Source organism: Manis javanica, chromosome 3 (genome assembly GCF_040802235.1).
Source record: "Manis javanica isolate MJ-LG chromosome 3, MJ_LKY, whole genome shotgun sequence".
Taxonomy (NCBI): Eukaryota; Metazoa; Chordata; class Mammalia; order Pholidota; family Manidae; genus Manis; species Manis javanica.
The window spans coordinates 12,516,177-12,534,075 of NC_133158.1; the positions used below are offsets into that span (position 1 = coordinate 12,516,177).

The 17,899-nt window shown below is 40.1% G+C and overlaps 1 protein-coding gene across 9 annotated transcripts in view; it reads right to left on the minus strand.

Moving 5' to 3' along the window:
- ADAMTS9 (ADAM metallopeptidase with thrombospondin type 1 motif 9) overlaps nucleotides 1-17,899 on the minus strand; it is a 157,176-nt gene that overhangs the window by 81,318 nt on the left and 57,959 nt on the right. For all 9 annotated transcript variants that reach the window (XM_073230841.1, XM_017666472.3, XM_073230840.1 and 6 more), the window contains 6 exons: nucleotides 12,537-12,703; nucleotides 12,317-12,446; nucleotides 11,595-11,721; nucleotides 5,490-5,700; nucleotides 4,808-4,972; nucleotides 2,337-2,501 (listed from right to left, as the gene is read on the minus strand). In XM_073230841.1, coding sequence (XP_073086942.1) covers nucleotides 2,337-2,501; nucleotides 4,808-4,972; nucleotides 5,490-5,700; nucleotides 11,595-11,721; nucleotides 12,317-12,446; nucleotides 12,537-12,703 — 965 coding nt within the window. The remainder of the gene's footprint in view (nucleotides 1-2,336; nucleotides 2,502-4,807; nucleotides 4,973-5,489; nucleotides 5,701-11,594; nucleotides 11,722-12,316; nucleotides 12,447-12,536; nucleotides 12,704-17,899) is intronic.

Consider the following 17,899-nt stretch of genomic DNA (forward strand, 5'->3'; position numbering starts at 1 on the left):
ATAAAGTATGATCTGAAATCAATAACCTAACTTTACACCTTGAGGAGCTAGAAAAAGAAAAGCAAACTAAACCCAAAACTAGCAAAAGGAAGGAAATCATAAAGATACAAATGGGAAAAAGTGAAATAGAGAAGAGAAAAATAAGAGAGAATCAATAAAACTAGAAGTTGGCTCTTTAAAACAATTAAAACAATTGACAAAATTGTATTTAGACTAAAAAAAAAATAGAGAAAAAAGAGAGAAGATGCCAATAACTAAATCAGAAATAAAGTGGGGACATTGTTATTGACTCTACATAAATAAAAAGGGATTATGAGAGTAATATAAACAATCATATGGCAACATATTAAACAATCTAGATGAAATAACACCAAGCGGGATTTATCCCAGGAATGCAAGGATGGCTCAACTTAAGAAAATCAATCAATGCAATACACCATTTTAACAAAAGAAAAAAGAAAAAAATCCACTTGATATCGCAGATGATGAGGAAAATGCATTTGACAAAATTCAATACTCTATCATGATAAAGACACTCAGAAAACTATGGATAGAAGGGAACTTCCTTAACCTGATAAAGGACATTTATAAAAAACCCATAGCTAACAGGCTCAATGATGAAAGACGAAAAGGCTTTCCCCCCAATATCAGAAACATGACAATGATGCCTGCTTTCATCATTGCCTATTCAAAATTGTATTCTATGCTCTGGCCAGAGCAATTAGGCAAGAAAAATAAATAAATGGTATGAAAATTAGAAAGGAAGAAGTAAGACTATTTCTTTTTGAAGATGTAATCATCCTATATATAGAATTCTCAAAAAATCTATAAAAAACTAGACCTAATAAAGTGAATTCATCAAAATGACAGAGTATAATATAAACACATAGAAATCAGTTATAGTTCAATATTCTAGCAATGAACAATCAGAATGGAAATTAAGAAAATAATTCAATTTATATTAGCATCCAGAAGAATAGAACACCTAGGAACACATTTAGTCAAGGAGATGAAAGACTTCTACATGAAACTACAAAACACTGAAGAAGGAAATTAAAGGAGACCTAAATAAGTGGAAAGGCATTAGTTGTTCATGGATTGGAAGCTTTAATATCATTAAAGTCACAATACTCTCCCCCACAAATGACACACAGATTCAATGCAATCCCAATGAAAATCCTAATAACCTTTTTGCAGAAATGGAAAAGCTGATCCTCAAATTCAGATGAAGTGGCAAGAGATTCTGAATAGCCAAAATAATATCAAAAAGGAAGAGAACTGGGTGACTGAATGCTTACTAAAAATCTACAGTGATCAAAACAGTATGGTACTAGCATAAAGATAGTTATGTGCACTAATGGAATAGAACTGAGAGTCCAGAAGTAAACCCATATATCTCTAGGCAAGTGATTTCAACAAATGATCAGATATGATTAACCATTCTGAGTGGGGATGCTGTATGTATACTTGGAAGATTCAGAAAAGTGTCAATGGTGATAGAAATTGTAAGGGCATAGTAATAAAGCTGCTCACATTTATCACATGTATACTGAAAATGAAGACATGAACTACAGCACTGCTGTGGCTGTGGCAGTACAGGATAGAGGGGGTTATTCTTCAGGAAACTATGGAAGTGACAGCAGACAGCTGCTTTGCTTCTCTTGGGAACTTGGAGTGCTTCTTAAATAGTACCCAGATCACTTCTGCTTCTATATTAGGAGGGACTTAATTATAAGCATAGTTGTTTCTCCAATGCAAGCCCAAGGGGAGACTTTCACTCTCTCCTTTAAGAATAGTTTGTTAAGTCTATGAAACCTACAGACTGTGAATTCAGAAAAGGTTCTTTCAAAGCCAGATGATTCTGCAAGTTTTGATCTAATTAATTCTATTTGAAGTGTCTGACTTACTGATGAGATGTGAGTTTTGGAATTGTGATGTTAGGAGCTAAAACCTCCTTCCAAATCCCAGTCCAGACCCTGCTGCCAAAGGTGCTGTTTCAAATTTTGTAACAGACCCACAGCAGCACACTGGGAGATAACATCAGCCAGACACAGGATCTGTTCTGGATTTGATCCAGTGCTTGTGTGCTCAAACTACAGCTTTAACTAAGGGTGAAGACATGCACATGAATCTATAGAGGGAATAATCTGCTCCAGAGGGAAAGTGGCAGCCCTCAGATGTGGGGCAAAACGGATGCAGATTCTCCTGCTTGACCCAGTGCCATGGTAACAGAGTACAAGCCACATGACACAGCAGAGGGGTGGAATGCTCCTCTGCAAACCCTCTCCAGATAAGGAAAGAAAGAATGTAGTTAAGAACGTTATCGTGCAAAATACCTGTCCCCAGGGACCCGCCTGCCAGGACGCACATTCTGGCTGCTGACAGGTCTGCATGGAGGCTGGCTTGGTCTCAGGGTCACAGATTCGATCATTTAATCGATCTTCACCAAACTGACACCAGACCTGACGGTGTTTATGCCCATTCCCACAGGTGACCAAGCACTGTAATGAAAAGCACAGCCAGTCACGGCCATTTCTGAATAATGTAGCGCTGTTCACAGGGGTTATTCATTGATTAGAAGAACAGGTGTGCTCTTTTCCCACAGCAATTCCTCTCTCAAAGCAATCTGTAAATACATTAAGGCTCACTGTTTTCATTCATTCATTCAGTCAGTCATTCAATATTTATATAGGCTCTGGGACAGTTTCAAGCACAGAATAAACTCAGCACAGCACCGTGTTCTGAAATGTAGATCTTCCACAATTTGCAATGGGGCTATGTCACAATAAATCGATTTCAAGGTGAAAATATCTAAGTTCAAAATGCATTTAAATACACCTAACCTACCAAACATCAGTGTTTAGTTCAGCCAACCTTAAACATGCTCAGAACACTTACATTAGTGCAGTTGGGAAAATCATCTAACACAGAGCCTATTTTATAATAAAGTATTGAAAACCTCATGTAACTTATTGAATACTGTGCTAAAGTGAAGAGCAGAACGCGTACGTGAGTAGAGAATGGCTGCCAGGGTACTGGCTGTTCCCCTTGTGATCGGGGGGCTGCCTGGGAGCTGTGGCTTCCTGCCCTTGCCCAGAGCGTCATGAGAGGCGATCAGACCTCCTGTCACTAGCCTGGGAAAAGACCCAATTTTAAAACTTGAAATATAGTTTCTATTGCATGTACATCACTTTCGTACTATCATAATGTTGAAAAATAGTTAAGTTGCCATTGTAAGCAGTGTAGCATCTGTACTGAGAAACATTCTTCATAATGTTTTAGCATAGGCGTTAACTGGGATGAATTTATGAATCAAACCAACCTGGTTTTGATACCAATGTAATTGTATTTTAATCCCAGTACAACCAGCTTAGATTACTAAGTCAAGTGATTTCCCTGTACCTCAATTTTCTCATCTCTATAGTGGGGATAACAATAGTGCCTACTGCAAAGAATCATAGAATTAAATGAAAAAAAAAAAACAACTAAAGTGCTTAACACATTTTCATTTAATAAACATTAAATACCATTATTATTACTATCAATGCTCACTGTAGAACATTTCTATATCTGAAGAATATAGGAAAACAGAAAACTATAATGATCCAAAAATCTCAGTCCCCAGGGATAATCATTATTAATATTTTGCTTTCTTCCCAGTGTTTTTACCTAAGGAATGTTGGGTCATAGTGAATATATATAATTTGATATCCCCCCACCTCCATTTCAGCAACCATTCTTGGAAAGGTTTCTTACTTAATTTGAAATATGTTAGCTAGTATTTATCTAAGTAAAACTTAAACCCACTACCTTCTTTCATCATTTTGTAACCAAGTACTAGAATTTAAGCTAAGGCAGCTTGTTAAGAGAACAAAAGCACACAGAAAAAATACACACCCCCAAAAATGTTGCTAATTTGTCTAGGAATCAGACACTTTTAATCACATGCACTCTTACTTGTCTGTCACTTCAGGGGTGTTAATCATATCCTCTTAAGATTCATATTTTATTTGCTGTTGAAAGCAAATAGTTCATATCACACTTGCATGGATGAGAGGAGGCAATGGACGCAGAAGCTGCAGCAGGCAACCACTTCTTTCACCACATCCCTGATCCAGTGCGTAAGTAAGGGAACTTCTGCTCCCATTCTACTTACTCCCCAAGAAAGAAGGGAGAGGGAGTCCACGTCACCTGCTTGGGGAGGATCTCACTGGGCTGTGTCAGTGGAGAGCGATGACACTGACTGCACCATAAAAGCAAGAAAGAGGCTCCACTTTTTTCTCTTGCTGTCCTAGGCCACCTGTACCAAGTAATGCAGGGTTTGCCTTACGCTTCAAGTAAGAGATGAGAAAGGCATAAATCTGGAATACTCAGCTGGTCCTTTCTCTTCTTCTCAAGTGTTCCACTAGCAACTGGATGGGTAAGTCAGGTCACATACTGGGGTTTAATTCTCTTACTTCATAGATGAGGAAGTAGGAAACCTCATTTAAAAAAAAAAACTTTAGTTCTAAGCCAATTAAACTTTACAATTAATAAAGTTTTAAAGTGACTTAGCTAGGGCCCAAAGAGGAAGGTAAGGACCTGGAACTTCAAAATCACCAGCAGAACCTACTATGGTGGGTGAGCCAGACAAGTCCACTGTGCCTCCACAGCTGCCAGTGGGCTGGTCTGATCGCCGTGGGGCAGGCAGAGGACTGGCTGGGCAGATGGCATAAAGGTGCAGCAAGTGCAAGTGCCCAGACAGAGACAGATTCGGAATTAGAATACTGCAGATTACCTAGGGGAAATACCAGCCTTCCAATCTCACCTCGGACCAATCTCCTGATTCCCACTGTGGACAAGGAAACTCATTACACCTTTGAATGGTGACTTTCTCCTGATGTGTGCATTTGGTATCATCCAGGACATCGTTCCGGGTGTTGACACAAATAGCCCTTCTCCTCTGGGTCCCACCATTGCAGCTTTTAGAACACTGAAAGGACAAACAATTAAATAAAACTACTGCTGAGTTTCTTAGCAAGCATGCTCAAGATCCCGGCTATGCTAGCAAATTTCTTCCATCCCTTTAGAAACAACCAACCAACCAACCAACCCTGGCCAATTTGGGTCGCTATTTTGGGGGTGTCTGTTCATGTTATCAATTTATTTATCCTGAAGGTTTATGCTGACGCCAACATAAGCAAATTGGCATAAGAAAATAAAATTGGAAATGGCCTGTGGGATATAGGAAAAGCAGATTAGTTGAGTTGTTCCACCACTCTCAATTTTCTACATGCTAGGCCCATATCAGACATTATAAATTAATCATGGTACTCTTCCAGAGAGTTTGAATGGGGTCAGGCATTATAAATCAATCACCACACTCTTTTCTCTATAGCCTAAATGGGGCTTCTCAATTCAACTCTAACTAATCAATTACTTGATTAGCCATCATCAATTAAGCAGATTCAGCATCCAAGAAGTCTCCCTTGGAGTAAGAACCAACTTACATCAGTCCAATCAGAGTAGCGCCAGCCACCAGTGTTACATTCTCCTGAGCATTTTTCCTGGTTACTTGGCTTGGGGTCACTGCTGCAGAAACTGTCATCAACCTTCTCGGTCTTCCCATCTAGTCTGCTATATTTGACACAGTAGATGTCTAGTGTGCGGTAACCCAAGCCACACTGGGCACTGCATTCACTCCTGCTGGCAACATGCCACCTATGTACAGACAATAGCAAGAAAGCAAGATTTCTGTGAAATACACATATGTCTACTCCATATTTAACTGGTGGACCTGAGTTCTTTTTTCTTCCTTAACTCAAATACCATGAAATCCAAAGCCACATTCAGCTACTGTAGTTCAATTTTAAACCAGCATTTCCATGTATTTTCCATGGCTGCCAATGTACATGGAAGTGACAGAGTGATGGCCAGAGGTTCTATCTTTGTGAAGATTCTCCTGTGATACAGTTAATCAGAAATTCAACAACCAAAAAGAAGAAAGAAAAAAAAAAAGGAATTCAACAGAGCAAAAAAAAGCAATTTTATATTTAAAAGCTTCACACAACCCAGTATTTCATTTATCAAATAGGCTGCTTTTAACAGAGAACCACTGATGGAAACTCCGCCTAGGAAAATTCCTTTATGTGGGCCTGTGCTAGAAAGTGCTCAATGAACATTCTGTGAATTAATTAATACGGGAATGGATATTGGAGTGTAAATGTGAATTTCAAGTATGCTGAACCTGTGTACATTAAACTCTGTGACTAAACAATAAGTTCCTTGAAGACATGGATGATAATCTACCCAACCCAATTTTTAGACAATTTTTAAAAGAGCAGTTTAGGTTCATTACAAAATTAAGAGGCAAGTACAAAGATTTCCCACATATCCCTACCCATGCATAGCCTCCCTGTTATCAATTACCTCCTACTAAAGTGGCCCATTGGTTGCAACTGGTTACACTGACATATAATCACCCAGAGTCCACAGTTCACATCAGGATTCACTCTTGGTACTACACAGTCTATGAGTTTAGACAAATGTGTAATGGCCTGTGTCCATCATTACAGTATCCATGGCTCTAAATATCCTCTGTGCTCCAACTATGCATTCCTGCCCCATATTCATGTACTTCTAAAGTGAGACTTGCAATCTATAAATTTTTGTCACCTTTGAACCTATAATAAGCCTTTCTTGGCACACAGTAGGTGTTCAATGAATGTGTGCTGATAAACTAGTTCTTTTAATGACCCAAGTCATTTGATGGTCAGTGCTTAAAATAAAAAAGTGCTTAAATTAAAAAAAGAAAAGACATTCTTAAACTGAATGGAACAGTCTAAGTGAGTGTGAAATGCATTTTGTTTATTAAATTTAGCAATCCAAAAAAAGTATGATTTCTTAAATTTCATTTGAATAAAGTCTGGTGTCTTAATTCTCTACTGCTTAGAAATTGGGTGGTTTGCCAAATGAATGCCCCAAGAATGCTTCCATCCACACTTACCCAGCGGAAAGAGTCAAGGAAAAAAGAGTACTGGTCACAGGCATATCGTGGAATTTCTCACAAATGCTCAAAAGTAGGTCAGAGTTGACCTTCTTTTACATTTGGCACGTAAAGTGGGCTACTGAGATTTTCCGCTTGACTGACATAGTATTTGGGGGATTTTGTTCAAACCGGAACATGTTAAATGAGGGACTGTAAAACAATGCTTTATCTCATCCTGTCAAAGTTTAATCTGGGCAACCTCTTACTTCCCTGAGGAAGTGAGGTAAAAATGTGGACCAATTCAACAGAGGCATCTGGAACTTTCATCTGCCCTTTGATTCTTGGCTGCCTTCTCTTTGCCTTTAGCACCATTTCCTTGTGGGAAGATTATTTTCCATCCTCGATAAAGAAGGCAGGAGTCCTGTCCCCACAAGAAAGTACACCAGCATCTCAAGCTGGAAAACTGTAGGAGAGTCTCTCTGATGTTCACATAACACCCTGGAACCTGAGCAGAGGGCCTGGAAGAGTCTGCAGAAAGCTCACAGACCCTTAGGAAAGTTCTCAAAATGCTATCATCTGCTTCATATTCTTTCCCTGGAAGGTCATCTCAACTTCACTGTTTTGAATTAATTCAGTTCATTTCATTGGCAGTTGTATTTTATTACTATAGGTTAGAAAAAGCAAAGCATTAATAAATGGAGAAAGAAAAAATGCCTATGTCTCTCGGTGGGGGGGGGCGCATTGTGGGATTAGTAATTTTGGGAACTACTGATTTAAGCAGGTTTCTGTATTGCAGAACTTCTCAGGACCCTCAGAATGTTAAGTAAGCATTACTAATCTCCATACAGGGGAGGAGACAGCCACTAAGGCTTTTCAAACATACTAATTTACCATGGATCATTTCCTGGAACTGTGTTCCCCCCACATGCTGTGGAAAAAACTATTTAAGAGTCTTATCAATCAGTAACAATCCCCTCTCCAGTCCTTCAGTTCTGCACACTGCTACTCAGCAATAATTGGTAATAAATCATAACTATAGTGATTGTTAGGTTGACAGAGAGAGGAAAGACATAACCTCTTCTTCGGGCTTGTTATGTGTTTTTGCATGTTTTTCACTGACCATATCATTTTGCCAGCAATCTATAAAGGCCAGTAATATATGAATTTGAATGTTGACAAATAAACATGATCTTCTATTTAATTTCAGATGTGAGTGTGCTCCTATCTAGTAAAGAAGCTGTATAAGATTATCCTAAACTCCCATTTTTTTCCTTTTTATTTTTTAATTCTTACCCCTAAGGTTGGTCATTTCCACCATAGGCACTTTTATTAGAAGACAGAGCTACAATTCCTTCACCTTATTTTCCTTAATCAGTCAGAGATGCTATGTTCCCCAAGCCTATTCCCTGAACTCCTGTTCTCCTTTGGTCTCAGTAGAGCTGAAGTATTTCTTTTTTTTTTTAGTTAAGACTTTCTTTGAATGGGAAATTTAGAATAGCACCTTCGACATATCTACTATATGAAATAAAAATACTTTAACCCTTGGCTTTAACTTAGATATTATGAAATGATTTTTAATTAAAATCAGAATCAGAAAGACTTGGGTATGAATGCAAGCTCTACAACATGTTTGCTAAGTGGTCTGAGGTAGGTCATGTAACCTCACCGGGTCTCAGCTTTCTCATCTGAGAAACCAGAGCAAATAGGAGTCATTTCACAGGGCTACTAGGAAGATTAAACAAGGCAAAGCATGTGTACCATTTAACACACATATCAGGTACTCAGGAAAAGTATTACTACTATTATTATTACTCTTGGGATTTTATTCTCCAACCAAGTTCTAAGTATCATGTAGCTTCACATAAACCAGTAATACGAAGTTTGGGGAGAAATTCAGCTGAGATCTGTGTAATCCTACGTAAAGACTCATGGATTTAAGGCTCCCTTTCAATGTACCTACTTAGTGAAATTTGCTTTAATTTTTGTTTTACATCTGAAAGTGCTTCCAATGCAGGAGACACTCTGGAGAGCATCAGATCAGTCAGAATCACAAACTAAATTGTGGCTTCTTTTGCAATCTGCAGTTAAAAATATTAGTTGCTGCAGGTAATTGTTCAAACATCTCCACCCTCAAATTGGTGCTCATGGGTAAACTTTAAACAGGGTTCTTTTAGAGTCTTTACTTTCTTTACGGTCATGTTCTACTACTCAAAATGCTTTGTACAAACTTGCCTTCCTTGCGATTCTAAGAGCATGCCTAGTGCTTTTGGCGGGAGTCCCACAATGGCTGCGTTTATCATTGAGCCTACCAGCCCCAGCCTGACTCAGCCAGGGCAGAAATGACAGTGGAGGGGTTCCAAGTAAGGCAGGGAATGGGGATGGGGCAGAAAACTCTTGGGAAAGGAAGAAAAGCCTCAAAGAATGCGATCAGTGAGTTCACTCATAATTATGCCTGAATTAAAAATGAAAACTGCTCTCTCCTAGGGTGTAAGAGTACAAACTCAAGGGCCAGGCAGAATCCTGCTGCATGAAACCTGCCGCTCCACTACCTAGACACGTGACCTTGGAAAGTTGGTTTAGCTTCTCTCAGGCCTCTATTTCCTTATTTGTAAACTAGCGATACTACTACTACTTATGCCATTATATAGTTCAGAGAATTGATAGCATATTATTAATCAAATAGAATATATGCTAATATATAATCTATATTAATAGGATGTTACTAGGGTATTATTTTAATAGGGCAAGATTTTGTAATATATAAGGACTATCTTATTAATATGAGAATATTAATAGCAAACTATATAACTTAAAAATAGCTCTTAGTAATGGTTGACTATACTATTACTTTCAGAGTAACTACCACACCAAATAATATTAATATTGTCATTGATTCATTATTATTAATTACAGAATATCATTATTTTCAATGATAATTAGATATAGGACTAACCTGAAAATGTTACCTTTCCCAATTCACTGAGGTTGTGCCTCAAAGAATCTACCCACTAATTCAATATTTTTCTCCTAAACTTTAGTGATTAATTCAGATCAGCAAGTAGCTAATCATTTTTCTGAAAAGCCTCAACTCTAATTTAACTAAATTAATGCAATTCGTTGAAGCAATGGGCTTATATAGGCATTACCTATAACAAAAATGAACACTGCATCATTTAAATGTCTGCCTTTTGAACAAAATAGCAGTAGACTCACAGACTCCAAGAAGGGACTAGTGGTTACCAAATGGGAGGGGCTGGGGAGGGTGGGCGGGGAGGGAGGGAGAAGGGGATTAAGGGGCACTATAATTCACAATCACAATATAGGCAGGTCACGGGGAAGGCAGTAAAGCATGGAGAAGACAAGTAATGACTCTATAATATCTTACTATGTTGAGAGACAGTGACAGCAATGGAGGGCGTGAGGACTTGATAATAGGGGTATATGTTGAAACCACTGTGTAGTTTATGTGAAACCATCATAAGATTGTATATCAGCGATAGTTTAATAAAATAAATAAATAAATGTCTGCCTTTTAATGTCTTGGGTTTTTCTTTTCACAATGACTTGTCAGTGCTTTTCAACAAGCCAACGAGCACGCAGCTCAGGGACATGGGGTGTATGTGCAGTGTAGTAGGGTGGGAAGTGCCTGCATGTTGAAATCAGAGCCTTTACGTTAAGGCTGGCAAAGACTTGGCATTCATACATCTCCCCTGCCTACTGCCATGACAAATTAATTTCTAACTAATCGCACACTACTTCTTTCTCTCAGAGCCTCAAGAGGACCTTATAATCTTCATTCCAGCACTGCAAGCTGTCAATACCACTTGGTAAGGTTTAGCATTGTGATGTGGCACCTGAAAAACATCTAAGTATTCGCTTTGCTACTCAGGGAGAGTGAGACCTTAACAAGACCTTAACCAATCTATGCTGATCGCTTCTTTTCCATAGAAGGAGGATAAAACACCGACTCACCTTGCCTGCATTTAACTGACATGCAGACTATACAATGCAACCCACAGGCTACTTAATACTGAAAATGGCACAGTCAACCTTTCTGGCAAACGGGAAAGTTCTAGATTACCTACCCACTCACTTGCCTCCAATTTCACAGTTTTCTTAAATACAGAATTGTTTGCATATCTAGAAATCTGTATGTAGATGTGTTACTTCCTTCCATGACTCTCCCTTTGGGCACTGCAACTTTCATGTACATAGAGGTTCTTCTACTGGGTGATGTACACCCTGGGTGAATACACAGCATACAGGCACTTTGAAGGACAAGGTTTTCTCCTTTTCTGTTGATTTTCAAGCCAAACATTTACATAACATGTGACTCAAACATAATAATACCTAGGCAGCGAGTTGTGAGAGCCATATGAAAACTTTTCTGGCATGTGCCAGAATCTGTTATCTATTTTCTATTTTTAGGAGAAGACTAAGAAATGTGCAGGCATATGTCTACGACAGTCAGTCTCAGAGGGATGGAAAATTGGCTGAACCTTATTTCACCGTAACACAAAGAAGGGAAACCAAAGAGCAACATCCCCTGCTTCTGCTCCTCTCATGCAAAGACCTACAACAACCTCACAACTCAGCAGTAAAGACCACGCGGAAACACTGGCCTCACCTCAGGTCACAGTCTGTGCCGCAGGGCTCAGTAACAGATCCTGGCTGGGGCAGCCCATCGCATCTTTGATCGGAAACTATAAGCTGATCAGATTCCCTGGTGCAAACAGGTTTTCGCTTCCGCTCACCTAAGCAATGAGGGAAAAAAAATATTCAGAGAAAGTAACCTATTCCATAAACTATTCAGGCCAGAGACTGGTAAACATTTTCTGTAAACTGCTAGATAGCAATTATTTTTGGTTTTGTGGGCCATACGACATCTGTTGTAACTACTCAACTCTGCCATGACAGGGCAAAAGCGGCCACCCGTAGATAATATGTAAAAAAATGGAATGGCTGTGTTCCAGTAAAACTTTATTTATACAAGTAGGCAGTGGGCTAGATTTGGCCCATTGGCTGTAGTTTGCTGACCCCTAATTTAGACAAAAGTAAATAGGACACATAACATGCGGTACAACTACTAGATCTGCACCTCTGGAGTATCAGAGTGGCAGAACTCATTTTGCTTGGATAAACCTCTAAGGATAAAGAAACCTAATATATCCTGAATCCCTTGAAAAGCTCAACTTGCCCGCTGAAAGTGATCAGACAGATGCAGAGAAAGTAGAAACTGCATGCAGATAGAAAGGTTCACAGACTGCATGTATTTGATCAGTCTCAAAAAAAAAAAAAAGTAATTAAAAAACAACTCATATCTCCAAAACTCAGTCTAAAAGTAGATACCTCGGCAGGGTTTGCTGCATGCTTGCCAGGGCCCGTGACTGTTCCAGTAAAACTGCTGAGGTTTGTCTTCAATTGGAATATTGAAAGAATAGCGTACGTCAGGGTTGTATAGCTTTCCCACGGACAACACCTGGATGATCAGAGGAACGGGAAGGATGTTTACCGGCCTGGTAATTCCGAGCGGAAGAAAGAGATCGTGGGGGCACAGCCAAGTTTTTACCTGAAGCAAAAGCTCTTGGTCGATGCGGTCTGTGGAGTTAATCCTTTCCACGGCATTGTCAGACCCGCTGTACTCTATCACGGCATTCCCGATACGGATTTCCCTTTTGGACATGGTGACAACAAAGTCTCCATTTAGCAAGAATTCACCTTTACTGCTTGATAAAGCTGCAGACAGGAAAGAGAGAATCCACTGAATTGCTGCCATCGTGTTGCTGTTTGAACTAACACTCTGACAGGCAAAGTTAGAGTGCAAAGAATATGGATCTTTCAGCCAGACAGGCACGGGCTCAAATCCTCGTTTTGCCACTTGCCAGTGATGTGGCCTTGGGAAATTGCTTTCCCGCTCTCCATCTCCATTTCTTTATCTCTAAAACAGAGGTAAAAACTCCTACCCCTCGAACCCTCCTACACTGCTGGTGGGAATGTAAACTAGTTCAACCATTGTGGAAAGCAGTATGGAGGTTCCTCAGAATGCTCAAAATAGAAATACCATTTGACCCAGGAATTCCACTTACAGGAATTTACCCTAAGAATGCAGCACTCCAGTTTGAAAAACACAGATGCACCCCTATGTTTATTGCTGTACTGTTTACAATAGCCACGATATGGAAGCAACCTAAATGTCCATCAGTACATGAATGGATAAAGAAGATGTGGTACATATACACAATGGAATATTACGCAGCCATAAGAAAAAAACAGGTCCTACCATTCGCAACAACATGGATGGAGCTAGAGGGTATTATGCTCAGTGAAATAAGCCAAGTGGAGAAGGACAAGTACCAAATGATTTCACTCATATGTGGAGTATAGGAACAAAGGAAAACTGAAGGAACAAAACAGCAGCAGAATCATAGAACCCAAGAATGTACTAACAGTTACCAAAGTGAAAGGGACTGGGGAGGGTGGGTGGGAAGGGAGGGATAAGGGCGGGAGAAAAAAGAAAGGGGGCATTACAATTAGCATGTATAGTGTTGGGGGGGGCATGGGGAGGGCTGCGCAACACAGAGAAGACAAGTAGTGATTTTACAGCATCTTACTACACAGATGGACAGTGACTGTGAAGGGGTATATTGGGGGGACTTGATGAAGGGGGGGAACCTAGTAAACATAATGTTCTTTCTGTAATTGTAGATTAATGATACCAAAATAAAAACAAACAAACAAACAAACAAACAAACAAAATTCCTACCCCTCATGGTGCCTGCAAAAATTAATTGAACTACAATACAAGAGTCCTAATCAGCCTGGGGTTTGTTATACAGGCCCTACAGTTACGGATTATGGGTGGAAGCAAAAGCATTACAATTTAAAAATATGTACTAATGAGCTGAACATTTACAAGGCTGGTCCCCACGCAAACATCTCTTATTTTATACTTCAATTCGTTGAGCCTACTGAATCTTTGTTAGTCTTCATTTGGCAGATGTGGAAATCTGAAAATCCATGGCCAATATGATACTCGAATGTCACTTTCTCAGGGAGGCCTGACGTGGTAGCCAGCCCCCCAATGATCCCTGCTTCCTGACAGTCAAACCCTGTGTCTTCTCCTCCCACACTGAGTGGTTCTGATGGTGTGATCACTAGGATATTGCAGAAATAACAGTGTATGATTTCTAAGGCCAGGCCAAAGGCACTGTTCATCCTTGAACCTCTGGCTTTGGGAGAAGCCAGCTGCCATGTTATAGGGATATCCAAGCAGGCCCACTGAGAGGCCTTCTGCAAATAGCAGTGAAGAACTAAAACTTACCGATACTACCTGAGTGAGGTAGCCGGGAAGTAGATCTGCCAGCCCCAGTGAAGCTTCCGGATTTGAGCACAGACTTAACTGAAGTCTTAACTGTCACCCCATGAAAAACTTCAAGCCAAAAACACCCAGCTCTGCTGCTCCCAAATTGCTGACACACAGAAACTGGTATATAGTGTATATTTTTAGTTCTAAATCACTATGTCTTGAGATAATTTGTTATACAGTAAAAGATCATTAACACACCTACCCCGATCATTCTTTTCAAAACTGCACCACTTCCCCCCAACTACCAACACTGATTCCATTCTTCCTGTCCCATGTCCTGCCTTAACTCTTCTCCACAGCACTCTGTTTATGTGCTCTCTCCACCCAGGCAAGAATGTGAGCCCCAGGAGGGCAAGGGTGTTTGGACTGTTTCATTCAAGGTTGTATCCCAGCTTCTGAAAGAGCACATGACATGTGCTCAATAAGTACTTTCTTGAAAGCATAAATGAATCCAAGGAAGACCTTGAAAAAGATGAAACAATCACTGGAGCTTAACAAGTAATGTTGGAGAACTGCTTGCATCAAGTGCCAAAATACTGGTCAACTGAGAACCTAACAGACACAGACTAGTTAGAAACTTAGGAAAAGGCAAGAAAATGGATGAAGAAGATGAGATGAGAGCTGATTCAGAAGATATAATTTACTTATCAAAGAGTCCAAGGAGACTACTGGGAGAATAAATAAAATCCTAGAAGGCTTTTATAAAAATAACTCCTCAAATTCTATCACTAAATTCAAACTTTAAATGAAGAATGTACTACTCTGCTATCATATGATTTGACTGGACAATCTGGGCAAAAACATTTATCAACTGCTTTATTCCCATTCTAAAAGCTGGTGCATGATTGAAATGAAAACACAATTTTGCTGAATCTAAGAAAAAAATTAATTTTCATACTTCTTGATTAATGTCTCACGATAAAAATTCCAATTGTATCTTTTCCCTTTAGTATTTATTATAAAATTTTGGTTTTATTTTAAGTACCACTGTTTTTTTCAGTACTACTGCTCCTTGAATAATGAATCCTCCTGAGTACTGGGTCTGTAATCAAACAGGCACTCAATAAATCAGAGCTATGAAACTTTTGGGCCTTGAACAAAGTATTAGAAAAGGCCCTGTTACGTTTTTTAAGTTGTACATACACAATTAGTGACTTCAGCAAAGAGGGAATGCTTGCATGCACAGGCCATGCATTTAGGGGAACAAAAGGAATTTGGATATTTAACTTAAGGATGGCAAATAGGTTCTGTCGCAAGTTCCAATGTCCATGGGTACTAGCTGCTCAGGAAACTACACAGAGCAGGATTCACTGGCAACATCTGCTGGAACACCATTTTTACGGCATCTGTTTCGGTTGTGGGATGGGGAGCAGCCAAGACATCTTAGGCATTTGCCAGATCCTGACCTGTCTTTCGCTGATGCAGATGATGCCTTCCTTGTCTTTCACCAGGCAGGAGCAATATGTATGGAGAAGTTTAGAGGATTTAGGGAAAGGAGACATGGTACCCTCCCCAGGAGATTAATGAGGGCTGCCCTGAAGCTCTGAGCATTCCTTGTGGCTCAGGAACAGCAGGGCCTTTTTTTTTAATTGGACCTGGGAATCTCCCAGAGTTCACTCAGTTGGATGCTGTACTGATACAAGGACTACTCTTTCCAATCAGGAGTTAACTATGCTGAACTCTCCCTAATTCAGCACCTCACTCTCCAGAATTCCCACCTATGCAGGCCCCATCTTGGCCCTGAGGGAAGAATAAGATGCCTTCATCTGAAATGGTTGGGAAGAATGTAGTGACACAGGGAAAAAGCTTGTAGAAAGATAGCAAACCCTCCAAAATCTTGGTTGCTTCTTGACTCAAAATCCTTGGACAGTCTGTCCCTTATTACCTATGGAATTTAGTTCAAACTCCTTAGCATGACCTTCTTAAATCTTTACAAATTGTATCTGGACCTATCTTTCCAGCTCCATTCACTCCCACCAATAAACCTCAACTTCTAGTCATGTGCATCCCCAGAAGCCAAACATTTTTCTATATGGAACCAGTGAAGTAAAATGATTAAGGGTTTTGGGTCTGAAGTCAGACCAAAAAGGATTCCAATTCTTCCCACTTTCTATGCATGTGACCTCGGGTAAGTTACTGAACCTCTCAAAGCCTCAGTTTCTTCCTCTGTAAAATTAGTTTACCATGTGATTGTTATAGCGTTAGACAAGATAGTATGTATAGGCTTCAGTTCCTGCGAGATCATGCCTTCATATGCACTGTCTCCTTATCACTCCTTTATAGAAGTCCAATTTACAGATAAGAAAAGCATGACTTTAGTACTAGTAAAGTACTCCCCTAAGGCCAGGTACCATCTAGTTATGGCCATCTGTCTCCAGAGCCTGTCAACCACTAAAGCATTCCAAGAATGAGGTCAACAAATATCAGTAAATGGGTGAATGAATTAATACATTCTTTCTCTTATGTATAAATTGAAACCAAATGTTCGGCTACTGGTTTTTAAAAATTTGAGTTGTTCATTTTGCTAGACTGCATTAGTCAGGCAACCAACCACTTAAAAACGCACTTTTATAAGCCCAAGGAAGACCTGGACCCATAGTAGGTGCTCAATCAATGATGTTGAAAGAACAAGTGACTGATTGAATCAGACATTCATGACAAGGAGAACAGAGTGCTTCCAGCCAAGTAACTGTTCACCTGTCAGCGTGAACCTCTGACAACCTCGTCTTCCCTGCAGGTCCTGCAGCGTAAGACCCACCAGCCATGCAAGATGAAAGAGTTTCAATGGGTCACTGATTGGAGACCGAGTTGTTTCCGTGGCATCTCAGGCATCCTGAGCTGCCTCCTAATGCGGGCCACTTACATGGCAAAGGCAGGGTGTGCTGCCAACAAAATCAGCCAGTACTTTCAAGTGAAGTCGCTTGCTAGCAGCCCAGCTGATGTTTCACTAAAAGAGGGGCAATGAGACATCACAAGGTGGGTGCTGTAAATTAAGCTATATAATCCAGTGTTGTCTGCAAGGAGCAATCATCCATTCTCAGTTAATTCTGAGGCTCCTTTTGAGTCTCCAGGCTTCCTCTCGAGGTCCTCCTGCCTCAAGGCATTTTACCCTCCACTGAATACTCCCTATCCCAGGAGATGGTGAGTAGGGAATGAGACAGGCATCACCAAGGGAAACGCGTTCCTGCTTTACCTTGAACTGAACTGATTCCTGTCTTCCCTCTGTCACAATTAATCAAGGGCTACGTGTCCTGAAGACAAGTATCATGGAAATGGTTCTTTTTCCTTCCAGAAATGATGAACATGGTGGCAGGACGTGCAACTTGGCTTCAAGCCAACAGGAGGGAGGGTCTATGGGAAAGGATGACCTTTGACAGGGAGACTTTCTGCTTCGGTTCCTTGTGAAACAAATAGTTTCCTGAAAAGGTCTCCTGCCCAACCTCCTCCTAATGTGATTAGGGGAGCTAATTTCCTGGGTTGGTTTCCCCCCTATTTCACCTGTCCACGCTGGGTTGTTACAAAAGCCCTCTCTTCTGGAAATCGCTCCCTCACTCAGTAATGCGGAA